Raw genomic sequence first — 27354 nt, 5'->3', positions numbered from 1 at the left:
GTAAGAACCTGGATAGGCCCAGGTTGTTGTGTAACACAGCTGCTTGTTGCTGTTTACAGATGTAGTATTGCATTCTGTTACAGAGAGAACTCACACACTGGAGGACAAAAAGATTTTTCTTTCTTTTAATGACTCAACTTTATACAGTGCATGTTATGATTAGAGTTGCCATTCTGTAATAACAGTAGTTTTTTATCATTGCTGGAAAATTGGACATCTTAAAAAATGAGGATGACACATGAATACAGAATGATCTGTAGCATCCAATCCAACACACTATACACATCATTTGAAATGAGTCGTAAGTAAGACAAGTTTGTTGACATTCTTTTCCCTTTAACACAAGGGTGTCACAAAAAAAATTCTCATAAGAAACCAGTGATAATGAAAAACAGAAATGTATTGTTTGAATTCGCATAGACAAATGATATGGAAAGCCGTCGCCCCCAAATTTTAAAATGACAAAACCTGTGATAAATGACGTAACATACTAACAGACTTATTCCAAATAGTGTTTAATGGCATGTATTAAAACATATTTTATGTTACAAATAGTCTGATGCTGGACAAACAATGTGTATCAAACTGAGAATATGTGTTTGATGGAATTGGTGAAATCACATTCACACCTAAAAGACAACATGACAAAAGGCTGTCTTTATGACTATAAACTAGGCACAATCACTCCCATATTAAACTTGTAATAAAACATCTATTTAACATAAAAGACATTTAACTCGTTAAAAGAATCCAAATGCCCAGTGCATTTAAAATATTTCACCAATTAAAGATAAAAAAAACCCTGCATTAAATTAACAAAATCAGCCATGATTAAAAATACATCACAAAGGTAATGCTGATGAGGGATACCTATCAGCACAAGTTACAGACACCTTAGAAATGTCAAATCAGCATCTCTGCAAGCTGTAAACAGCAACTTGAATCCAACTGTGCATTCTTTAAAATCTCTCTGTCTAGTCCCTCCTTCCTGAGACCAAACATATCATAACAAGATCCAGTGAAATACACAAAACAAAAGACAATATTGGCTGACAATATATCTAACAATATGTTCTTAAGTTTAATGAAGCGTAAACAAAAGTCAGGAAATAATGAAGAAATGTGTTTGTTGTTTTGTGTAGGACTAGAGAAATTACATAAGAATGGTCATTCTAGGAAGACACAGGTGCTTTGCAGAACTTGAATCTCCCAAACTCCCAAACTCCCAAAGCTTTTAAAGAGACCACTACTTTTAATACAGTTGACACTGGAGTGGTGAGGAGGTCATATTCTTGATAAGATTCAAGAGCTATACAGTCATTGTGCAAGGACAAAAGCGTTACATTACATATACTGTAAATACTGTAGCTATGATAGCTACAGTATTTATTTAAAAAAAAAAAGAAATCTAAAGGCACTATCTCCAGTAGTATTGCAACATATCTGATTTTCACAGAACAAAATATAACCGAACCATCTCTAGGTCACAAATACAAATACTTTGCTTTATCTGATAATGTTGTTACTGAAGTTGTATGGCATGTTAACAGTACAGTACCATCATGTGCATTACTTCCAAAAAAGGCTTTAAACAACTCCTCCATTGTAACATTATGGCGAATTGTGATGACCATCTGGATAACATTTCAGCATTGTGCAATGCTTAATATTTTTGTAGCTCTACTATAAAATATAACTGCATTGTGTTTCCATTTAATTTAATTGTTTGATTAATCACAACAATCTTCTGAGAAGTTCAACACAAAGCATGTTAAGTTTATCTTGACATAGATGATCAAGCATATTGGAATATTTTCTCCCAGTACAGCAGAATCACAAACTTGTCAAGTTTGACCAAACAATTACAAAGCTATACATGCAAACTTTTTTTTTTTTTTTAAACTTGGTTTTTAATCACTCTTCTTATTATGGTCTGTTTTTTAAAACAGCACTTACAACAGCCAGAAGTGAGAGGGTAGCAGTGACAGACACTAAAGGATCGGCCAGGGGACATCAGCCAGACGTGTGGTTACCTTACCTGGACAAAAGAATCTCGACATGGAGGAACCGGACACCTGTCAGTTGCGTTACATTGCTGAGCCCCCCGTGTGGCTCTTGGTTGTTTGCCTCGTCACTGACCGCTCGTCTAATCTCTTGACGTTTTTGGCGGAGGTCAGTGAGAGCCACAGTGACCCTCTTAGCGTCTCTAATTCATTATTGAGTGATTCTGGACCAGGGCGAGGCGCAAACACAAAGAAAATGGTGCCATTCATTATTCACAAATGGATTTGATTCAAAAGGTTGCTTTTGACTCCCATGAAATATACAAGAGGACTAAATGAGCCTGGCAACCCACAAAAGGTTTCTCTTCTGTCACACCGCGATTGGTCATCTTATCGTTCGGGATTGCAGCCATTTTGTTTGTTTGTTTGTTTGTTTGTAGAGTGAGCCAGTGCAGCTATAGCTTACACTGGCCTCCCAGAATGGATTCGTAGGCCGAGGTGGTCAGTGGGCCGTAGCATTTCTGCGAGTAGTCCAGGAAGTACAGAGGGTCTGTTATCGTGGAAGGGTTGAATCCACTTGCCACCAGTTGAAATTTCTGCTGCTTGAAGGTGCCCGTCATCTCCATAGACTCCTACAGACCACAAACACATTCACACAATACTAGTTTAGAGAGGAAAGGAAAACATTCTTGATCTCTTGTAAAATAAAATTAGGATTTAGAAATATGAAATATATTTTTTGAGGCATGTCTGCTCCTATATATTCTTTTACTGTCTTAAGTGGGATACAATAAATGGGTAAAAAACAATAAATTAAGTATTGTGGAAGGCTTTGAAGTGATACATCTGGAAAGAAAATACCAGAAACAATCTGCACAGCCACTACATACTACAACCAGCAGTGGGCAGTACAATGCTTAGCCAATATCCCTGTGGAGTCTAGATCAGTGAGGGCCTCGTGTTTGCCAAAAGCTTTTTTTTAATTTTTTTTATTTTACACAACATAACTCAATGCATGACTGCATAAAAAGTTATTTTAGACTGACTGACAAATAATGTACATGCAGGCTCCAATGCCCAAAACAGTACATAGGCCCAGAGGTTAGATTGATGTGTGGGCCTCATGGTCAAATCGGCGAGTGAGCCCAGCCGATGTTTTTGTTTGAGTGACTCATGATCAAATTGGCATATGAGCTCTGCAGTAATTCTGGACAGACCCTGTGTTCTTGTTGGCAAATGAGCTCCATAGATATTTATCATTCACCATCATCAGAATGCCACAACAAACTCCAACAATTGCTGGCTTTCCACACTGATGGCACAAAACCCAAAAATCATTTGAATTTATGAATGCTTTAACAAACTTGGGGCAAGTGCGCTTGGCTAACATGCGGCTGAAATCACAGAGAGAACAGAGGGTGATACCAATATTGATAATTCATCATCACACGGTTCAATAAAGCAGACATGAGAGAGGTTTACTTTAAATGAGACTTTGACGATTTTTAGAAGTTTCCTGGAAAGGGTATCACTTTAAACAAATTCATGTACTGAGAAGTTCCTTGTCTGTGCCATGAGCCACTGGTGCATTTGTGTAGCCAGGTATTCAATTAGCTAAATGTTTTGCCCAGTTAATTAAATTAACATTAGTTTGTGCATGTCAGTATTAACAAATTGCGTTGCGCATATCGTGTCATGTGGTGGTAATGAAAGCTTGCTTGTAGTCTGCCATAGTTGAAATAACAAACAGAAACATATATATTTTTTTACACTCTGTAAAACTAACCTGTGCCACTACACAAAACGACCAACAGAGGGCACTGTTGTATAAAATACATGATCCACTACCCAGCAGAGTGTAGATCTGGGAGTACTCTGTGTATACCAAAAACTCGTTTTTATTTTTTACAGCATAACTTGAAGCACACAAGCCAAAGTGATTGTAGATACTTTTAGAAGTTGGGCGAACAGTCAAATAAATCAAATCATGAGATTACTAAAATGTGAAAAGTGTGAATGACAACATACATGCCAACATTTATGGCATACAAACTTCTGTTGAGTAAGGGTAAATTGAATGGTGATGGTGATGGTGATGGTGATGATACTTATGTTAAACAACAGATTAACATATAGCTTGACTCAACTTCACTGACCCCAACTAGATCGGCACGCAACTTGGGCGTTGTAATTGATGACCGATGATTACTCTGAGCATGTAGCTTCAATTGCAAAATAATTTACAACATAAGGAAGATCAGACCTTATCTGACACAAGATTCCACACAACTTCTTGTTCAGGCCATGGTCATCGCCAAGCTGGACTATGCAGCACGCCTGGTCTTCAATCAGCCAAAGAGGACACATGTAACTCCTCTCCTAGTTACTATCCATTGGCTCCCTATAGTAGCCAGAATTAAATTTAAATCTCTCATTTTGGCCTATAGGACCTTGACTGGATTTGCTCCTTGTTATTTTAATGCAATGATCAAGACGTACATCCCCAACCGCCCACTGCGGTCTTCTGAAGAGCGTCTGTTGTGTCGTCCAGTCATAAACACAAAAATTCAAATTCAAGACTTTTTCCCTCAGTGGTTCCATGTTGGTGGAATGAGTTGCCCAGTGCTCTCCATTCCTGTGAGAGTTTTGGGTCTTTTAAAAGGGGTCTAAAGACATATCTGTTCAACATGCACTTAGTTCATCATTAGGCACTTCTTATGTGTTATGGTTTGTATGGTATTGTTTTATTTTCATTAGGCTGTTGATTAATTTGACATTGTTGTTTATTATTGATATTCTCCATAATGTAGTCTTACCATGCTATTGTTATTGTTATTATATTATTGATTGAACGCACATTATTGTTTATTATTGCTATTTCTCCTTTTTTCATTGTTTATGTCATTAGGCTATTGATTGAATTGACATGGTTGTTTATTATTGCTATTCTCCTTATTATAGGCTGACCAACATCTTAATTTGTTCCCTGTTAAAATTTAACTATTATATTGTTTTGTATTTGTATGTCGCTTTGGATATAAGCATAAGCATAACCATAACCATAACTAAGTACTCTTCATTGTATTTTCTATCAATCAGTCACCAGAGAAGTTGGGTGCAACGCAGTTACCGGATCTGCATGAAAGCAATATCTACCAGGGCCTTTTAAAAGGCCAATTCCAGCCATATTTACTTATTGATTTAGTTCAATATATGTTCTTCATAAAAACAGTCACATGCTTTTAATATGGACCTACCAAGTTACAGAAGCAAAAGAAAATCTAACAAGGTGTTTACAGGAGGAAGTTACACAATTGAGATTTAGCAGTGTGTATACTGCAAATGTATATGCGTAGCACTACTGTGAAGCTTTGCACATCACTTTGCACATCACCATCACTAAAGTCAACTGCAGAGACACAGGCCCCACTCTGGTATGACTTATACCAGAGACTTTCTAATGAGGAGACACAGCACTCAAAAAATCCTCCATAGAAATGCATGGGGTTAGTTTGTAACGCCAATATGGCCGTTGTCTACACATATCCCACCCCTTCCTCGGCAAAACGTCGACATGTGAATATAATGAGCCAATCATGTGATGTGAATACACTGAGCCAATAATATGGTGTGTTGTGAAGACATCGTGCCAATCATGTGTTGTGAACTCGCCGCTGGAGCAAGGTTGGTGTCGTGAAGCCTTGTGCACGTGCATTTCTGCCAAATAGGATGCCCGGTGAGTGCCTAAAAAGCGTAGCAATATGGCCGCCGAGTGGAGGGACTTGCCTAAAAGGACTTTGCTTATACTGGGTTATCCGCAGGCTCATTCAAGTGTTGAATGATTTGTTATGTCTCTGTTATGTGTTCTTCCACATATGAGATGCCATTCAGTTTCTCTACTGCCCCTGAGTATAAATACAGGGCAATGGTATTGCTCGAAAGCAGAGTGCGGCACACTCATGTCAGTGCTTATGTGCGACCGGCTTATCACCCCCTCATCGGTGGTTTGAATGAGCGAGACATGATGAGTGTTTTAAAGTAGGACACAACACAAAGTCAGGGACAAGTCTACTGCCTCATGAGCCTTTAGGCCTTGTGGTTACACCGTTTCTGAGATGTTACTCTGCACTCATGTTTGGAGTGTCTGGGCATGCTGTTGTGCTTCAAGACACTCAATCTCACGCAACAGTGGAACAACAATATCCCCAAGAGACAGCATCTTATCCTGCATTCCAGACAAACTCGGAAGTTGAGATTTTCCAACCCCCTAGTAGAAAAAGTACAAAACTCAACATTGGAGTTCCTACTCAAGCATGAGCAAATTCCATTTACCCTGACTTTAAAGTCGGAGCTAAATTTCAGGTTGGAAATGAGTTGGGATGCAGCATCTGTCGTGCCCCCTCGTGTTCCCCCTTTGACCTGAATGCTTCCTGTCGGACTCATCAGTGGCACTTTTGACAATCCATCGCTGTGGCACATTTTAAGAAGAGTTTAAGAAGCAACTACCTGTCTCCAGCAATGACAGCACAGCATAGCTACTGTAAATGTTTCTTACTGCATTTGTTAAATTTAATGTAAGTTCATTTAATTTAGAGACCGACATAATATTTGTCTTTGGGCACATTATTTTTCCTGAAGTTGCCAATATGACAACATCAGGCTGAAGAAGATTTGATGTGTCTTCAGTCGGGATCTCTGGCTGGTTGGAGTATGGAGGCCATAGCCCCATCGTTTCGCTAATTTGTACACTGCAGATGTACAGCTTGAAGAAAATAATCCATGCTAACAGACACGCTCCCATTCCATCAACATAGCTAGGCTTACCAGGTATAGTGTTTAGTAGGAAAATAAAATCAAATTAAATAACTACTGGATAAATGATGTCCCTTCCTCGGCAAGCACAGCTGTATAAAGGTGATAATGGAGTGTGTTAGCCAGAGGTGGAACCAGTAAGAAAGACACACACAAAGTGATTGACCTCTACATGACCCCTTCACAGGTAAAGGGTAGAGCAAGGTCAAGATAAGGTGAAGCTGACTTTTCAGGGAAAAAACAAAACCTGCAGGGCCGTGACACATCTGTGTGCGTCAGACAACCACAGATATTCAGCGGCCTCATTATTGAGCGTGTCTGTTCCATAATTAATTGAGGTTACCTAGATGGTCACAGCCTACCAACTGGAGTTCAGACACCCAAACATGCCTTCTGACGTTAGCTGAAAGGTCATAACAAAACCACACAATCATGTCAAAAGTTCAGACACTTCCATTCGCCAGTTGAGGTTACGTGAAGTGTCAGCCAAACAACTCAATTTAGTGAAACGTTCAGACACCCAAATATTTTTTCATTCTCTCGGCATGGAGATACTAATTGCCAGCATTTCAACTCAATAAGTGAGGCACGCACACTCCACTGGGGATAGAGGCTCAGCCTTATCTATGCCTCAAGGCGCCACTTTATTCATACGCCGCAATGGATCCGATCCAACCCACATAAGATGCAAAGCACCAGTACCGTTCATCTGTCATCCACCTTGTGAGCGCTAGCCGCCATGATCTGTGGGCAAGACCAGACACGGGAAGAGCTGGTGGGTGCCTTCGTGTAGCCTCTGAGTGGTACACACAAATGTCTCAAAGTCTGCACGCTAGCTTGCCATCAAACATAAAATGCCTTTAGCACACAGGGGTTCATGTGACTTGACGTGGTGTAAGGGTAATGGAAGTTCAAGATGGAGACGTTTATTCAAGGTGTAACTTCAAAACTTCAGCAAACTTCTACAAAACCATAAAAACGACTAACGAACTACCCAGTTCTCAGAAAATGGTCCTTTACTTCTCTGCCTCACTATCATGGTGTTTGCTTGAATACATTTCAAGTGGAACACCATGACTTCCCTTGTGAAAAATCACTGTAAAATGTAACTTTAAAAACACTATGCACAGTAAAAAAAACACCTCATACCGTAACAGCCAAACCACACTTTCCACACCACTTTTCAAAAGTGCAACACTGCCGGTTTATTGATAAACTAAAGTTTTTTTCTGTTACTAACAGCTTACTAACATCTCTGACCTAAGATCCAGTTAGGCAGCCTGATTTTTTAATACTTGTCTCAACAATTGTAAATTATTTATTTTGTAGCAGACTTGGGTCACTGAAGGCTAACTGATTCATCAGACCATGCTGGACAAAGATGAACACAACATTTGATGCCAATATGTGGTAGCCTACATTCACTGGGCATAGGATGCCAAAAACAATACTGAAACACAGGACTGTCCTTGGACAAATGCAGTACTTGTTAACCCTTCCTCCCACGTGCAACAAAGACTGTCACCACAATGTTCTTTATATTAGCAATCTGTTTCTGTTTTATCTGACATGAACTAGGCTGTCAGAAAATCATGATGGTCACGCGATGTGGTTTCATTACAGCACATGACACAATTAAAGTTAGAGTTGCCTGGCACTTAGCAGAGACTTTTATCTAAAGCGACACAGACACACAACGGAAGAGTTGGGAATCAAACCAAGGCCGAACCCAGGCCAAACCCAGGCCGACATTACCGCTGCTCCACTACGTCTGCATCCTTAAACCACTGATTCAGTGTTTTTTATTGTGTAAATTGGCATTAGGCCTTGTTATTGGCTTGTGTAAATTTCACTGCCATACATGTCTGGCAGTGAAATGTGGTGGCCACCACATACCTGTAGCCTTATGAACAGAGGGCGTGCATAGGTTGGCAGGTCCCTGACTGCATGGTCGAACAGCTTCTTTCCATCAAACTTGAAGTCAGGTCTTACAATGATGGCAGCCATACCTGCTTTTCCCTCATTTCCTGTGGACAAGAATCAAAGTGCCTTTTAATTTTCTGTTGTGACCATATCACAAAGAGAGACGTGTCTTTGCCATATAGTGTAACTGGTGACGCATGTGACATTAATGTACATGTATTGAATTTCACCTTGGGGATCAATAAAGTATCTATCTATCTATCTATCTATCTATCTATCTATCTAATGGCAAGAACTGGGGATTACTCCAAGCACACGGTTTAGTGATAAACCTGGTTAAGATAACTCAGAGTTAGTGGCGAACCTCCTAATAGAGTCCTATTGATTTTGTTTTGCTTGGAGATTGAAACCATACAGTAGGTCTCTTTTATTAGGGGGTATACCTCTTACTCTGAGTTGACTTAACCAGATTTGTCACGTACTTAGAATATCCCGCAGGAGACCTGAAAAGTAAATATTATCCGTCAATAAGCCAAGCAACATGTGCACAGAGCAGGCTCTTGAGAGGACATTGACTTTTGACAAATATTTGATGCTGATGCTATCAGAACATACAGTACCTGGAACCTCCACCCCGTACACATTGGCCTCCTGAATAAAGTCCACCAGTCCGAGGATCTCCGTCACCTCTGTTGTGGCCACGTTTTCACCCTTCCACCTGAAAACAAACATCAGCTTACCACACATAAAAATAAAATAAAAAGTTACTGTGCAAACATGCCCTACTAGTCCCGTGAGGAGATGGTGGTCCAAGTGCAGATTACGTTTAATAATGTTACGTGTGCTGGTAAGTTTAATTGCATCCTCACAAAAAACAACAACAAAAGCTACCACAAAAACAATCAACAGCAAATCAAAAACTTTTATCACTAGGGAAGCACTGAGGGAACATTTGGTTCTTTTACCTGAAGGTGTCCCCAACTCTGTCCTTGAAGGAGATGAAGTCCTCATCGTCCTCAGCCATGAGGTCCCCCGTGTTAAAGTAGGCATCCCCTTTCGCAAACACGTCCCTCAGAATCTTCTTCTCCGTCAGCTGTTTACTGCCAGCGTAGCCGAAGAATGGACTTTGGGGGCCTATCTTGGACAGCAGCAGTCCCGATTCACCTAAATAAACGTCAATGTGGCGTATGAATCCACGGGATCCACAGACAAACATTTCATCCAGAGTACTGACCTAAGGAACACTATGTGCTAAAGAGCAACACTTTTCAGCCATATGTGTACAATTTAATGTAGTTTCTGAGGAGCAGATTTTGCAATCATAACACTGCCATTCACTAATGTAGACTCAAATAAAAATCATTATGCAGAGTTAACTCTAAAATTAAATCAAGTGCATTGTCAAGAGAAAAGACACAGATAGCCATTGTAGCTAATCAAACACTTTGCAACTTGCAGGGCCATTTAGATAATTTAATCATTATTTACCATTTATGCATTCAGCTGACACTTTTATCCAAAGCAACTTACAAATGAGAACTTACAAATGAGTTACTAACGAGTTACTTACAAATGAGAACTTACAAATGAGTTACTATTCAAGCTACATCACAAAAAGAGGTTTTAGGATTACTATTCTGCAAACACCACAAGACAGGATGGGCATTATGTTTTCCCAGTGGGTTCAAAGGAGCGCATCCTCACCTCTCCTGACTGGTTCACAGAAGCCTTGCTTGTTCCTCACTGGTTCGTCTCTCACCATGTCGTATCTCACCAGCACATACTTAAACAGAAGCTAGAGCGGGAGGAAGGACAGCATGTAGACTCATGTCAGTTTGACAGAAGTAAGTCATTCAGAGGTCAACCCCTCAACCCTCAAAGAGCTGCAGCAAGCAACAATGCTATGGGGCTGTGAGTATGTAACTATGTGGGTGCATAGTGAATAGTGAATGTTATTCTGTGGGGACATCGTGGGTACGGTATGTTGTTACTATCTCGGCATAAACACCTGAGTCAATTCTGGGTGAGTCTCATGGGTTCAAGCACTTAATCAGGTTACTCATTCCTGCGGCATGAGCAGAGTCACATGAACAAAACAATAACTTATGACCAAAAAACAAACAAACAAACCCAACCAGCAACAAAAATAACCTTTTAAAAAAGCTTTTTAAATTGCATTTGCTGGAGGAGCATGTTAACTTGATAGGAAGTGAACAGGGTTTCACTTAAAAGCATGAGTAGAAATAAACACCAGATGTGAAGGTGTCACTGACCACACTAACGCTACTGAAATTTCACTACAAGCCAACTCCTCCATCTCAAGAAACAAACACTGGCGAACATAGTAGTGGAGTGCAGAAAAAAAACATTCGTGGTATGAATGGTATGTGTTGCTTTGGGATTCTCGCCATATTGGTTTTCAGTGTGTTGGGTACAGGGAGCAACAGATGGTTACAAACAGGAGTCTGATAGCAGCACATGTACATATCCAATTCCAGGAATCATAAATAAGATTTAGCTCTGCTTAGGAGCAAAAAAAAAAAAGCTGGGCCTGCAAACCTTCAGTCCCTGGATGCCGTTTCTCTGTTTAGGAGTAGAGGCCTACTCTTCGAATAACTAGAATTTCAAAGTGATACTACACACTCACTACAACTATACACACACACACACACACACACACACACACACACACATACACATACACACCACACACACACACACACACACACACACACACACACTCACACACACACACAACCAAGCTTACAGTGTACACTTACAGTACATAACCAAATCAAAGAGACTTTCATTTACTGTAAGCGAGAGTGCCGGCATGCACTCCCTTGTGTCAAAAATGAAAAAACCTGACCTTTCTCCTTGTGACTAAAACCCTTTAGCTCGAAAACAAATCTGAGATTATCTAGCACACAAATCTCTAGGAACTCTTTTCAAGGACAAAGTTAGGAAATTAGGCACATACATTTAAGCTTGTGGAGAACTAAAAAAGTACAGATCAGACATAATCTTTCCTTTCTGCCACAAAATGAAGTGTGTAGCTCAACAGAATTCCTATGTAGATTTATTGGTAGGTTGTTCAGGCAATGTTCCCAAAATACACTGTAATGCTCATTTTCAGAGCATCTAACCATTCCTTGCACCGGAGAGGGTGGGTCATTGTAGTCTGACAGTATAAATCTTTTTTCCAGCAGAACTGAGGACATTTTTAGTTTACCTTTTTTCTCATTAGGGGTACAGTATATGGTGGAATTATGCCCCTGATTCACCACCCTTCTGTGCCACTATCTGCCCCCAAATAGGGTCAGTTATAGGGTCACATACCTGTAGGTCTTACTTTCTTATTTACTTCCACACCAGTGGTCGGAGGCATTCCTCACAAGACTCTAGTGGTAGCACTGGTAATTAAAACATCATTTACTGTAAATGAAAGCTTATTTGGGATGCTTTTTATATATAAATAAGCATATTTGCCAAAAAGTTGGCATGTTCCTTTAATGCAGGTATGTTTAAATATTAGTTTCAAAAACCTGTCCCAAGGTGAAGTTAAAGACATTATATAGATGAAGTACTAAATAGTTACAAAACACGTTATGAGCATGACATGACACGACATGGAACTGCACTGAACTCCTGCCCTGTTGACCAGACGGAGATGCTTAAGTGATTAAGTCTCACTGTCTTAGTGTGTTAATAGCATCTGAGTCATTACACTTAGACTAAACTAAAGCCATTCAAGCTCCCACCAAAAAACATCTCAAGTATAATTGCTTTAATTGTGTAATTGCTCTGCTGCAGGACACTAGTGCTTTCATTAAAATGACAGGTGAAGTCATATCCCATGTCCTGATAATAACATGTATAGCTATATTTGTTTAAAAGAGATTGGCTCAACTATACAATAAACCAATCAGTGACACATAACAGCCTTGGCACATGTGCTGTCTGATTTGAAAAGGTTTTGTAATGTTACCCCTAGGTCAGCTGTCAAAGTGATGGTTTTATAAATAACTTAAGGTAGCATTCTTATCTAAAGTAATCCTCCGCAATGCTCTTACAACAGCCTCTTAGGACAGACAGCATGGAGAACAAGAACGCCCTAATCATGTTTTATGTGACCAGACCTTCTCCACAATGGACAGCCGAGTCTAAGGAAAATCTACTGCTGGGCACGCAACCATAGAGGGGAGATAAGTCATCACTGTGACTGGATGTGTACCATAGAAAAAAGCCATGTATGCTATCTGAAAAGTATGCCCTTTATACACTCTGCAAACAACTACTTTACGTACATCTACATATTCTGTACTTTTGTACTGTAGAGAACAGATAAAGTTCATTTAGGTCCACACCTAAATGGACTTACCTTTGACAAGCAAAAATCAGCATGCTAACAGCTATACTAATACATATAATTGACACAAGTGTAGTAATGTAATGTAAAGTTTGTGAAGCTGCATATGTAAGGTCAGCTGATAGATCACCAGATTCACTACTATTGACTTTACTGGGCACTTAGGTCTGCCTATACCCACATAAAATATGTTTTACACAGAAATGTATTGAATTCATTCAAACAGCTTTCGGCTAACTGGGACCATTATAGACCTGAGGCGCTCCTTAACGACTTGAACCATTATAAGACAGCCAGATGATCATCTGGAGATGACCCAGGCCACTCACACTGAGTCATCTGTGTCAATTCCACAGGCCACCGTCAAACTCTCTATACTCTCTCTGGGTCCCCCTGATAGGTCTTCCCTTACACACAGTAATGATAAGATGGCCTGCTGGGGGATCTGGATCTTTCAGGAACCTGCGGGCTATTGGGCCAACTTCAACCCGGCTAGTTTTAAAGGACTGTAAAAAAAGTCACCAAAGTGTGATTGAATTTCCAAAACAAATTCCTACAATTTCCAAAACAAATTCGAACTAAAAAAATTATAATAATAAAACTGTTTTTATATATAAAAAAAGCTTACATTAATTTGCATGCAACACCCCAAAGGAGGACCTCTGAACCAAATCCTGTTAAGGCCACCGTAACAAACTCTCAAACTTCAGTGGCCATGCCAGTGCTAATCGACTAATGTTTTGGATCGGTCCCAAGCCATGGGTTCCATCCACCCATCCACTACAATTGAGCTTTAGTCTCGGCAAACCCACATGAACTTGTGTCCTTTGCAACAAATTTTTCTGAGCTGTGAAGCAATTCGAGTTGAAGTTGATGTTCTCCATTTAATTGTATAATCTGTTTGTTTTACATTCATGCTTATGTTTACTTTAAATGCTTTTATCCAAAGTGACTTACAACAATAAACATTACATTAGCATTGAAATTGACAGTATTCTCGCCACTTATTTTCCAAACCAATGGACAACTGAAGCAAACTACATGTAACTGCTGAGGCAGAATACCAGTTCTTGTAAGTTAATAATTTAGGAATAAAGCCAACACTGTGTAGCAAACAATCTACGATGCAACAAAAGACAGCGGGGGATAATCTCAAGTGAGTGCCAAGTGATGCAGCTCATTACCAAGGAGCAGCAGAGTCAGGATTGAACGACAGCCAACAGGTAGAGGCACATAATGAAACACTAGCAATTGTGAAATTCTGGACCGATTTCGAAACGATGTATGAAATAACAATTTGGCCGATAACTGATGCCGATACGAATATTCTTTTTCTTTGTTTGCTTGTTTAGTTTTTGTTGTTAATTATACTCTTTAGTAGAGCGGGAACAAAAATATTCATAACCAAAAATAACTGAACCATTTTCAAGTCTTTCAGGCCTTCATAGCATAACATTTATCTTTTGCAGAACTGACATCGGTAAATATCAGTCAACAAGACCGATATATCGGTGGATCCTTATAAAACACCCAAACATTGTGGTGAGGGTGAGGATGAGGGCTACAAATGGTATGCAAAGATGGATTAAGGTCAAAGGTCAAAGGAGAATGTGTTTAGACATCAGATTAGTGTTAACATGCCCGTTATACATAATAAAAATCACACATATGTGAAAAAGCTGGACTCTGACGATGTCAGGCAACAAAATGTATGATATTCACAATGAAGCCAAATGTCAGGCTATTTAAAAAAAAATGTAAACCAAAAAAAAGCTAACTAAAAGCAAATTGCATGCATTTGTTTTGTAAACAAAGGCCAACAACAAACTTACTTAGCGTGTGATGGAATTCCTAGAGGTCATTCAAGGCCAGAAAGCTACAATGCAGTCATTCTTTCTCTCAGCAAATACTTGCTGTTTGTGGGGGGAAATGAATAGTACATAGCAAACAGCCACAAGAAGGACAGCCTTGCACAAGAAGGGAAGCCTTGTGTGCTAGTTGGGCTTAATATACATGCAGAATGCAACAATATTCACTCAGGTTGAAATTTGCCAAAAAAGAAAACATGGATTTCGCATCCAAACACTTTGCTTGGCCACTTGGCTGGTGACTGTCTGGACCAACCAAGCAAACAAGTAACTCATAAACAACCAGAAGGGCATTCAGTGACCACAGACCTCTTCAGACTCCAAAATGCCTGAACAGAGTACAGAGAATAGCGTACTGCTCACTGGACCCGGGGCCCAGGGTACTGACCTTATAGAAGAAGTTGGAGCGTCCAACTGCGCCGATCTTGCCGATGTGGTTCATGAAGCAGAGGTTGCCCTCGGTGGAGCCATAGAGCTCGCACATGCGGATCTCGCCGAAGCGCCGGTGGAACTCGCGCCACACGTCCTGCCGGAGGCCATTCCCAACACCCATGTGCACTTTGTGCTGCTTGTCATTCTCTCCCTGCACACACAAACACATAAACACACATAAACAAATGGACACACACACTCCACACACACTCCACATACACCACACACACACATACACACACACACCTAATGTTCATGTGTATTTTGGTATAATTTGAGAACAATCCAACTTTATTCCCCCTCTCGACCATCGCAGCCCTGTAATGAGCTTCTGTGTGTCGGCCTTCAATTAACACTATGAGGTCACAGTGGAGACCCTTGTTGTCTGTGATTCCTGGCTGGTGGAATGATTTACATTGTGTTCTATGTTCCTGTCATAGTTTTTGGATTTCCAGGAAATGTTTAAAGGCTCTATTTACCTTACCATACCTAATTATCTTTAAAGGTTGTATCAGCGATTGCTGGCCCAAACATAAGTGATTACATTCATCTAATCTTTCCTCACGATCCGCTAGCTGCCCGCAGCTGCCCCATAAGCAAGCTGTCAAAAAAGTGTGTCTCTGAAAGGCAGCCTATGCTCCAAGATCTGTACACAAAAACAATAGACCGCAACAGTGCTACCAACCACTCAAAACCAAAATAAATAGTGTTCCAACCAATCCCCAACGAGATGCCCATTTAGGAGAGTTTAGGAGAGTTTCAATTGCACGGGAGGGAGGGGGAGGGAGCAGCGAGCTAGCTCTCTGTTTTGTTTGAACGTCAACAGAAGTGGCGTTACCCTGCTATCGCTGATACAACCTTTAAAGATTCACAGTTACTTATGGTTATTGTTATTGTCAAGACTTGCTTTCTATATGATAATTTAGTGTTAATTGATAGTCGCTTTGGACAAAAGTGTCTGTCAAGAAACATTAACATATAACTGTTACAGAAAGTTATAATTCTAAATACATGTAAACGATAATGAACAAATATAATCTCGCATTCCAAAAATGCACATGTATTGATAAGACTGTAATCAATGTATTGATTTCAAAACAACATAATAACTCACCAAAATCAACTAACCTAATCAAAGCAAACTGCACTGATTTTTAAAGCATGAAGATAACTCGTCAAGAATTTTGCTAATGATAACAGATCGTCACCCTCTCTTAGAACCATTTCACCTCTGCTTAATGCTGATATGAAAATCAAAGTCAAAGGTGTGACCACCACAGTTTAGCAAACCTGCTGACAGACATACCATCATACCGGTTTCACTCATTAATTTCCTAGTTACTCCATAGGCAGGGCTTTGGGTTTGCCATGTCACTACTGTGAGGTGTGTGTGTGTGTGTGTGTGTGTGATGACAAAGGAAGCCAGTCAGTCAGATACAATCTGAGGAATCTACTGGGGAGTGTCCACGGTCTTTACTGGTTGACCCGCATTCTCCACCATTCATCAACACCTTTGTGTTCACATGCAGGAAGTTAGCCACATAATAAAATTAGTCTGAAAGACTGTGCCTGTCTACATGCCATTCTAACGCTACGTTCTGATCTAAAACACTGTGCCTAACATGGCATTCTAACACTTAAGGCCATTAAGGCCCCGTTGCCAAGTACAAGATTGTGTAAGGGCATGGTTGTGAGGCTGTGAGTTTTTGTTTTGGCATCCCTGACTTGACTGTGTGGACCCTGTTTGTATGAAGCTGCATATGGCAATTTGACAGTGCGCTGGGTTTGGGTTCAGTATGTCTGTTTGGAAGTAACACACATGCATTGATGACACATTTGACACACTTATGTTGTGTGTTTATTATATTGAGTGTAAGTAGGTGCATACTTGTGCTTGAGTATAAGACCAGCTGTATTCGTGTATTAGTGTATTTGTGTATTTGTGTATTTGTGTATTTGTGTGTGTGTATTTGTGTGTGTGTGTGTGTGTGTGTGTGTGTGTGTGTGTGTGTGTGTGTGTGTGTGTGTGTGTGTGTGTGTTTGTGTGTGTGTGTGTGTGTGTCTAGCAGCATGAGTGACCCAGCATGTGTGTGTGATTGGTCAGTGCACCCCTACTGTGGCCATATGGAGCATGTGATTGTCCATCTACAAATACCTGAATGTGTCTGATGACATGGCACCATGCCTGCGTGCGTGCATGCCTGTGTGTGTGTGTGCGTGTGCGTGTGTTATGTGGTCATCATGGCAACCCTATGGAGTCAGCCACTGCCATCCTGCCGGCCACTACAGTGCACTGGTGGGCGGTGGGGGAGGATGTCTGTGTGTGTGTGTGTGTGTGGTGGCTGTAGTGACGATAGAGAGAGAGGGACAGGAACAAAGACCGCTTTGAGGCCACTGCACTTGTTCAGTTCCCTGACTGGACAAGGCTCGGTCCCCCGATGTCCAGAGAAAACAAGACACTGAGAAGCCTGGCAAGGACAAGCACACACACACACACACACACACACACACACACACACAATCCCACTCACTGTCCCTCAACCATGAAAATGCAACACAATCAACCACAATGTTTCCAAAGTCCACTTCCTCCCAGAGAAGACCCTGACCAAAAGCACGGCAGCACAGAATTTACATAATCACCAGAAGGTTCTGTGAGTTCTCTCGGGGTTGGAACACATTCTTTTTTTTTTTTCGACCGATACAACGGCGGAACGATGACAAACCCACAAAGCTGCTTTGTGCCGTAAGTTGGTCAGGACTTCATGCGTTTCATCAATTGGGCTTCTGATCTCAGCACAAGAGGCAGGACAGATTGGATTTGTGAACTGCTGCTATTAGACCATTAACTGGCTTCAGATGACATCAGGGTAGTCACTGGAAGCTTTGGGTCTCCTCATCACAAGTCAACTCATAACACTGCTTCGTCATGACTTTAGGCTCTTGCTCAGTGTAGAAAGCTACAGTGCTACAGTGTCTCTTCTGCCCGTTTAATCCATCATTACTTTACTATCTCATACTAGGTGTATGTATTGTTTATGGGTCAGTGTGTATGTTTGGTGTACATCATATTGTGAAAGGAGAGATGAACAACTTGGAACAATGACAGCTGACGGAACGTGCTAGTTACCTTGGGCTGGTTGCACAGATATCTACAGAGCTCTCCGATGTACTGGAAGATGGTTACGTTATGTTTCTTGCAGTCATTCCAGAACTGTGAGGCGGAGAACTTCTTCTTCAGGACACATGTAGCACCTGTGGAATGACATGGGTAACAAAGATTCTAGATTAGACTTTCTAATACTTCAGAGTAGTCAAAATGGGATCATACCAGCCATGAACAATGGACTGCTATAATGTCTCTATGAGATATCTTCCTGCAATTATTCGTTGAACCAGACCCCCTAATTTTGGTCAATCGGTACCATTCAAGCAAAATAAGTCTCATAGTGACTTTTGACAAGGTATACAACCCTAGAATTAGAAAATACGTGATAGCATTGCATTTGGGGTAGCTTTTTTTTTTTTTTTTTGGTGTGTTTTATCAGCCTCTTTACAGTATATCCATTGTATGTCTATGGATATCTTACAGTTGAATAGGCTAAACATTTTAACTAATAGATATTCCCACAAAACTTACACAGCTGATTATTTACAATATTTTTTGTATTGCAAATTTTGCAAAGTATGTAAATGAGACATCTGAATGAATCATCTGCTAAAATATGCAATAATTTGCATACATTTTAAGTACAGCAACCTTAACACTGGATAAGGTCAGGTTCAAAATGTTTCATTTTGTTTTTCAATTATTAGATATTGCACATACAGTATTAGAGTAAAATGTTAATACAGTGGGTGTTTTGAATGTGGGTATTTTGAATAGATCAAAAGAACAGCCATTAAAACAAATGTATAATTTTTAAAACTCTGAACAAGAAATCTCCACTTCAACAGTACTTACACTTTACACTAAAGTTTCCAGTTATACTCATATATGCTGAAGGATTTAATAGAGGAGATTGTTCATATATGATTTGTAACCTATAGCATAGAAAGTAAATAAAAATTCTGGATATAACATGGGTTTTCAGCAATTCAGTATATGGGTTTTCAGCAAATGTATAAAGACATTCTCAAAAATACAGCATTTCAGGAATCATATTTCACTCTAATATGTCACCAATACAAAAAGAAACATTTTGAACCTGACTTTATCCAGTGTTAAGATTTCTGTACTTGAAATGTATGCAAATTATTGCATATTTCATTAGATAATGGACAATTTACATATTTAGACAATAGAAAACATTATTGACATAATGTAGATAATCAGCTGTAGAAGTTTTGTGGGGTATGTATTAGTTAAGACGTTTAGCCTATTTACCTGTAATATATCCCTGCATAAGCATATAATAGATATAAACAGGGTGATAACATACAAAAAGCTACTACCAATTCAATGCTATCACTTGTTTTCTAACTCTAGGGTGGTATACCTTGCCAAGAATCACCATGAGACTCCCTTCTTATGGTACTGACCAACCCTCAAAGGAGTTGTTAGCCTGTTGAGGAGTACGGTCACAATATGTGATTAGAATGTTTGCAAACGCAGCTCAGCCAATCGGAATTAAAGACTGGAAATACAGTATTTGTTTTATAGCGGCACTTGTAATATAATAAAGACACGTTTGGTGTCTCTCATATCATGCCAAGAAGTTGTCAATGTGTTCTTTTTAGAGGTAAAAACTTTTGAGGGCTAACAGAGAAACTCTATGATTTCTGGAAAAGATGATGTTCCTTGCTATTCAAGTGACTCGTTTTCTGTAACTCTTAGGTGATGAGGTTCCAGATGTGAAGTGGTGAATGCTGTTGTCACAGTTCTAACCTTTATACAACTTCCTCTGTAACCTTAACAAATGGCTGCAATCTATTATAGTGATTAGTGGGTCTGTTCTTGAAAAGTTCCAAACATTTTCTTTAAAAAAGTGCAAATGTAAAGTGTGATTTCTGACTGCACAGCATTTCACTTCGCTTCAGCACCTCATCATCTGAATGCAAACATTACATCAGCGTCCATCCGGCCAATGAATCGCGGTCATTCTTATGAAAGAAATACTTCTTTCTTCTCCAGCAGTGCCTGGGTCAAACGCACTGTCGGCTTACTGAGCAGAGTCGGGGACAAAACCCCACAGTTTGGACCCTGACAGTCCCACAGACTGAACGCTCTCAGCTTAACTAGGACAGAGAGGACTTGAACGCCGCACCTCTCTCTCTGTATCAACTGCTTCTCAGTTTCCAGGTCATGCTAAGCTCTTTTTCCTCCTTCAGACCTGCGGTGAGAAGTTTTTTGAGAATGCAAGGACACTTTGAAAGGATATTATGTAGCCCGAGTCATAGTCCATGTACTGTACAAATACATCTAGTTGCAGTGTTGATTTTGCGAAGCAATCTGAGTTTGAGTTGGTTTTGATGTTGATCTGGGGAGTTCACTGTAAGGTCGCTTCTCTAGATCAACACTTCATAAGTAAAGAATTCTTGTAACGTTTCACGTATGGTCAATTATCAAGAGGTGCTTTTCAGTACAACTATGCCAAACTGTTTAATTTAGTTAAGACATTTTTGTGTGGCAGGAATCAATCAACAGGAAACATACTTTAAAAAAATGTGTTTTCACTTGCTTTTTCATTATTTTCAATATGTAAGTGCATTGGCGTTTCATTCATGTTAACAGCAGTTCCTTCCATCTCTTTCACAAGCACCTGTGGGACTACCTCGACAGAAGCCTCGCTCGGTTGCCTAGAAACTTGTGCTCTGTGACTGGTGTGAGCAATTATCAGTGAGACACTAATTCAGCAATAATTTCACAACACAAAAGCCCTTCAGTTTAAAAAATAAATGTCTGACATGTCTAAATGAGGTGAAATTGTGATGAGGAATTTGGACCAGTGCATAATCAAGCACTTCTGAATGTACAATGACTGTGAAAATAGAGGGCCCTGGTTTCAGTCTATAGCTTATATTCCCAGAATACATTATGTGCATTCAAGGTTCACAGTCACAATGAATACAGCAGCATTTACAGCATTTAGATCATTCAATTTGGTATCAGCTCAGTTTTTAATTTCCTTCTTTTCTGATGGATTCCAATCTAAACTTAACCCATTCATGGCTGTATAAAATTCCTGTACCCACCTTTTGCTCCAATCTTTCTCAGAAATACACAGACTCTAATCTTTTGTTTTTACTTTGTGTGTACTAACATTTACTGCACTGTCGTGCACTGAAGCGTTCATCTAAATTCGGTCTGATTGTGTAGTTGTAGTTAGCGCAGCCATTAAAGAAGCAAATCTCATGAGGGTAAGTTATTGGGTAATTATTAGTTATTGTTAGTTATTATTATAGTTATTATAGTTATTGTAGTGCATACCCATTTCGATGGTCCCTCCGATGCCAACCAGGGAGGCAGCACTGTGGTAGAGGGGCAGGGGCGTGTAGATCACGTCATCGCTGGTGCCACCGTACGCCCAGAAGCCCGCTGCTGCTTTCAGTGACTGCAGGTGTGTGATCACAGCCGCTTTGGGCAGCCCTGAGACAGCGAGGCAAACAAAACACACACAAATGGCAGTGACACTTTTAAATGAGAGCAAAACTCAATGGGGCACGCACAGACACGACTCAGAGCAGCTGTAAGTGACATCACTGAAAACCAGCACAAAGGCTCCCTCATTTACTAACATTTATTAACATTTATTAACTGTTTATTGTCTATGTTGTATATGGTCTGATACGTTGTTTTGTATATTGAACAATATGCTTCAGTAACATCATCGGCCTGAGACAAATTCCTTGTGCACTGACTCACTTAATAATGCTGAAAGCTAAAACGGCAAATAAAACTGTTTCTGATTCTGACATGACTCATTCAGTGGTGTTATCAGACGTGCATGGGCAGATATCTGAGGTAAATTAGGGTTAATCCATCACTGTCAAGTGTGTTCTGACAAGTCTTTTCTGGTAAGTTTGCTGGTAAATTATCAATTTGTAATTTTGTGAATTAAAATGTAATTAGGCCACTAAACACCACTACACCATCAACCAACTAACTGAAGTTACTACACATTTTTGTAAGACATGGAAATAACAGAATAAAAACAGACTAACAGAAAATATCTAAGTCCACTGGTGCAAGAACCTTTTAAATGTGGCCTAAGCCCTCTGGTGCCAACTGCCCTTTCTCACTTGATCCACAATGGACGATATCAGGCCAAATCAATAACAGCATGACGTAAGGTCTACACAGCATGGCATAAGGCTTAAAAGGCTGCCAGTCAATTGATGACACAGCATCATTCAATTGGGCGAACGGAAGTGGAATGAATTGCAAGATCACAAAGAAGCTGTGCTGTTATTCTTTCATAAATTATGTTGTCACCTCCCCTGAGAGTATTAGCAGACGCGTTCTACGTGTACATGCTTACACGCAAATAACTCTCTCTCTAGTCTCTCTCTCTCTCTCACACACACACACACACACTAACACACACACACACACACACACACACACACACACACCACAATTTACCACTGTTTGCCCCTTGCAATTCAAGCTCAGTGTACCAAATGATAATGATGATTACATTTACATTTATTCATTTAGCAGGTAAGAAAGGAAGTGTATGGTAAATGCACGTTAGGTGCAGGGGTTAAAGTGGGGGGAACGGGGAGGAACGCAGTTCCGCCACCTTAGATAATAATAAATAATTAATAATAAATATATTCATTCATACCAACAATATAGTGCGATGATATTGTTAAAATAAAAGTGAGTTAATTTTTCGCGTGTACAGAGGTGACCAAGAAGCTAGCAATTCTTGTCCAAAAAGTACTGCTACACCACAATACTCAATATGTTGTCCAACGGTGAGTAATTTTTCCCTGTTGCACTGGATTTTAGGGTTCCCCCACCTGCCAAATCTCACTTAAACCACTGGTTAGGTGTGTTGGGTTGCTAGATGCATTAAGAGAGGAGGAAGAGTTGGGTCTTCAAGAGCTTCTTTAAGATAGAGAGGGACAATGCCCCTACTCTGGTAGAGCTTGGTAGGTCATTCCATTGGTAGGTACAAACCAGCTTTGGTTGTTTGGTCCCAATCTCAGCTGTTCCTAAAAGCGCTGTTCATTAAGTACATTGTGCAACTTGTAATAATTATTATGGTTGGCAGACCTACTAGCTATCTGGTGTATGATTTGTGGATTTCTGCACCTGCTGCAGTACACAGAGTACTTTGTTTTGCATTACATTTCATTCTAATGACCTATTTAGACTCAGTGATAAGAACCATGGGATCTCTGGGGGTGTTAAAGGAGTATTACAGTTGAGATATGAAAACAATCAAGAGTCAATACAAATAGGATTTTTCACACTGGGACAACTTCAAGTGTGATACCTTGTCATACGAAATGAGCTCTAAATGTGTTCAACATATATTGGAAATATGACCTATTTACTCACAGAACAACAGAAAATGTTATAACTGTCTTTGTCTACATGTAATTAGCTAGTTTGTGCAGATAAGAAATTAAATAGCTCTGACATCAAGGGGATCCTGGTCTATCTGCCATTTTGCCATCATTCTGGCCTCTAAGATCATACCTCTAAACCAGGACTAGCTGAGAGTTTGAGAAAAGTTTTGTTTAAATCAATCTACACTCTGTCATTTGATATACTTCTATAGCCAGGAATTGGCTATACACTTTCTGAAAACTAGCTCCAATCATAGATTCGAAGAGTACCAAATTGTAGGAATTTTCCAACCATTATAATCAAAAACCTTATGCGTATATGTAATTATAGAAATACGTTTACTTCCTTCACCAAGGACCAAGTTGAGGACAAATCAAAGGGGCTCGTTGTTTCAGGAATTGGAACTGTTCATGATGTGATCTGTTTAAGTATCTGTTTAATTAAGTATTATGATACATAGATGCAGAATAGGAGCAATTGACATACCGGTTGTCCCTGAAGTAAAGATGTAGAGGTTTGGCGTTTTGAGGCAAGTGATACCCCGAAGCTTAGCTGGGACAGGTTTGTCCGAGGCCTCCTCCATCTTGTCCATGAGGGTGTTGACCCCAGGATAAGCCGTTTCCTTCTTCATGGCCCATACTGAGATGCTGTCCTCTTGGAGGTTGGGCAGAATGTCCTCCAAGGTGTCCAACAAGTCTGAAGTAAAGATTCAGAGAAAGACAAGGAGAGGAGAGGTGTTTTAGGTTTGTAGTTTGGCACCTGCATCAACAAAACATCACTATAATGCGAGAACCTTTCTATTTATCCATATGTCCACATGTCCATATCTATGTAAAGCATGCTCAATTGCTTTAAAACATTCTAATGTGTATTAAGACATACACCACTGGAAGAAGTGTGTGCAATATGCATGCTGCCATTTCCAATACATCTACCTGCAGAGAGAGACACAATAGGTCTAGATCAGACGCACCACACAGCTTTTCTGCCATGCACCACAACCCTTCTGTTATAAATGTGATTCTACTTTAAATAGTTCTTAGGAGCCAACTGGCATGGTTTAACCAAGAGATGTCTAAATAACCCTATTCTGTTGCCATGACATATCATAAACAAATATTAAGGATGAAATCCCAGAGGCAATGGTAGGTAGGCCTACCCAGAGGACACAATCTGATTCAGTGTAGACTTGTATGAATGAAGGAGTCTTCTTCGCAAACACAATCATGAAAAACCTATAACATCAGTTAGTCATGTTCATGAAGCTGTCAAATTTAGCATTTTAATCATTACATGTTTGAGAATTACACGAGTCCTCCAGCAATGTATTCTCTCAATTCTCCACACATAAAAACACATTTTAAAAAGTGTGAAAGAGTATGGCAAGTTTGAGTTTATGGACTTTTCAGAATACTCTTCCCCATCACCAAGACAAACGTGATTTGCAACCATGACTACAGGTTCATTCACCACGTGAAGTAGGAAATTAGATAATTTCTGGAGGAAAACTCATCTCCTTCTGGGTCAAGAGGGCGTGTGCTCCTCTAAGAAAAGAATGCGGTGTGTATGGCGGTGTTGACTACAGCGCTATCCTGATCGTCAGGGATGTTCCTACAGGCAATGTGCTGTGTGAATTTGTTTTGGTGGAACAATACAGTCCCATTAGATGTTAATAAAGTTTCAGTGTGAATACCACTCACTGATAATCCGAAAAGACTACAGCTCGCTTTTGTATAACATAGCCAATGGGTCAGAAAGGGAGGTCATATCGAGGTTGCGCAACTGCACGGATCGCACCGAGAAAGACATCATACAGGTTACACACTAATATTTAGGCTGATTCACAGTCCACCTGCCATAGGCTACTTCAGAGAGTTATGTTCGATTAGCCCTAGCCTATTGTATGTTCTGGCGCCGACATGATGGGTTGACAGCCGGAGCGCAGGCGCGCCTGATTAACAAACATCGGTCATTCTTGGCTCCACGTGCCTTCTTCCCAGACCTGGAAACTGTCCCTACCTCGTACTATGTTAAAACATTACTGTAACAACATGTGCAACCATATATGACAAAGCTGTGACCTGTAAAACTTGGATTCACATGTTTACCTGCACCAACAACCATAAGTTTGGCTCCACAGCAGTTGAAACAATGCAACAGGGATCTTGATTTAATGTTTATGTTGAGGAAAGCCACAGAACATCCCAGTTTGCTCAATCCAAACCAGACACACACGAAATCTGGCTCGTTGCTCATCAGCAGCGCAACAGTGTCTCCTTTCTTCACGGTCCCCCGTTCGGCAAACACCTGTGCCACCTTGTTGCTTCGTTTATCAATCTCTTCATAGGTGTAACTGACTCCTTCATAAATAAGAAAGGTCTTGTTGGGAATTTCTGCAGCCTGTTGAACAAATCTGTCAATGACTGTCACCACTCTTTTAGTCCGTTTGTATATTTCCAAGCGAATGCCATATCTGATTACTTTCAGCAAGTAGAAGAAGTCTTTCCAAAAGTAAGGAAAACGCATTTTTTGTGCAATATGCACCGAAAAGATACCCGCCAACAGTGCTGACACCCATGTCACTGGAGAGATCATCACTGCCGTTTCACTTAAGCAACGCTTAGAAAATTGCACAGCAGTTTCAAGTCGAGTGCGCCCGAAGACTAGGGCGCTTCTAGATTTCTAGGCTACCCGAAGACTAAACAGTAGCATCAAATGCTGATTTTAACATGTTTTGCAGTGACACTCTGCTCCGTTACATGTGGTGTGGAGAATACAGTTCGTGGAGCTTGTCATTCGTATTTATGACACACGTAATGTGTCATGTGACTCTTGTTGTACAACCAACCTCCGTAGTGGGCGTGTCCTTCATAGCATGCTTCGGTTTATCTATGACAAAAACATCTGTGGAACAGTGTAGAAAACAGACCACACCTTTATGTCAGTTACATAGCTATTAAATAGAAAGAGAAATTGTCATGTAGGCCTACCTTAGGCTTTCAAGACACAGTTATGAGGCTATGAGGAATTGGTGCAGCGTTGCAAAACATATTTATGGTGGCATGTGGGTAATCGAATTATGTAGGCTACTCTAGAACAGTCATCTCTCTATCCCTTAAATCTGTAGCCTATCTGAATCCTGTAGGCGTTTCAAGTGAGTCAGTAGGCTACTCTTGTATAAATCGGACTCATCGTATTATCTAATCTCATATTATCTTATCTACTCAAATTGCAACATTTAGAGAAGAACTTCTCAACTAATATATAATAATACTTACAGTGCGAAATACTACATAAGGCATTTTGTCTAATAAGGCATAAGGCATTATTGCACTTATGATGAAACTGTAATTATTATAAATTGCCTCTCTGTTTCACTCTTTGGCTGTTAATATTTCATATAAATTAAGAAGGACATCACCT

General features: G+C 40.1%; 1 protein-coding gene across 1 annotated transcript; it reads right to left on the bottom strand.

Moving 5' to 3' along the window:
* Window positions 1-1227: 1227 nt before the first annotated feature.
* slc27a6 (solute carrier family 27 member 6) lies at window positions 1228-26680 on the bottom strand. The gene is made up of 10 exons (XM_076284375.1): window positions 26040-26680; window positions 24418-24627; window positions 21838-21996; window positions 18538-18662; window positions 15364-15558; window positions 10443-10533; window positions 9704-9902; window positions 9359-9456; window positions 8712-8842; window positions 1228-2635 (listed from the first exon to the last, which is right to left on the bottom strand). Exons 1-10 carry the CDS (start codon window positions 26524-26526, stop codon window positions 2459-2461), a joined length of 1872 nt encoding a protein of 623 aa, XP_076140490.1. The 5' UTR covers window positions 26527-26680; the 3' UTR covers window positions 1228-2458.
* Between the last annotated feature and the right edge of the window lie 674 nt (window positions 26681-27354).

This window comes from Alosa pseudoharengus, unplaced genomic scaffold (assembly GCF_046254945.1).
Source record: "Alosa pseudoharengus isolate Yale_2024_CS ecotype anadromous, Long Island Sound unplaced genomic scaffold, YU_APseudo_1.1 YU_APseudo_1.1_scf_14, whole genome shotgun sequence".
NCBI classification, from domain to species: domain Eukaryota; kingdom Metazoa; phylum Chordata; class Actinopteri; order Clupeiformes; family Clupeidae; genus Alosa; species Alosa pseudoharengus.
The sequence above is the reverse complement of the archived record's forward strand: the minus strand, read 5'-3'. Positions and strand labels throughout refer to the sequence as shown.

What these genes read in the sequence shown, in the direction of transcription:
- slc27a6 (XM_076284375.1), bottom strand. Translation starts at nt 26,526, where the DNA reads ATGATCTCTCCAGTGACATGGGTGTCAGCACTGTTGGCGGGTATCTTT. An exon ending in ACTTATGGTTGTTGGTGCAG is followed by an intron (nt 24,628 to 26,039) that starts GTAAACATGTGA and finishes TCTTTACTTCAG; the next exon opens with ACTTGTTGGACACCTTGGAG. An exon ending in GCTCCAACTTCTTCTATAAG is followed by an intron (nt 10,534 to 15,363) that starts GTCAGTACCCTG and finishes CTCCCGCTCTAG; the next exon opens with CTTCTGTTTAAGTATGTGCT.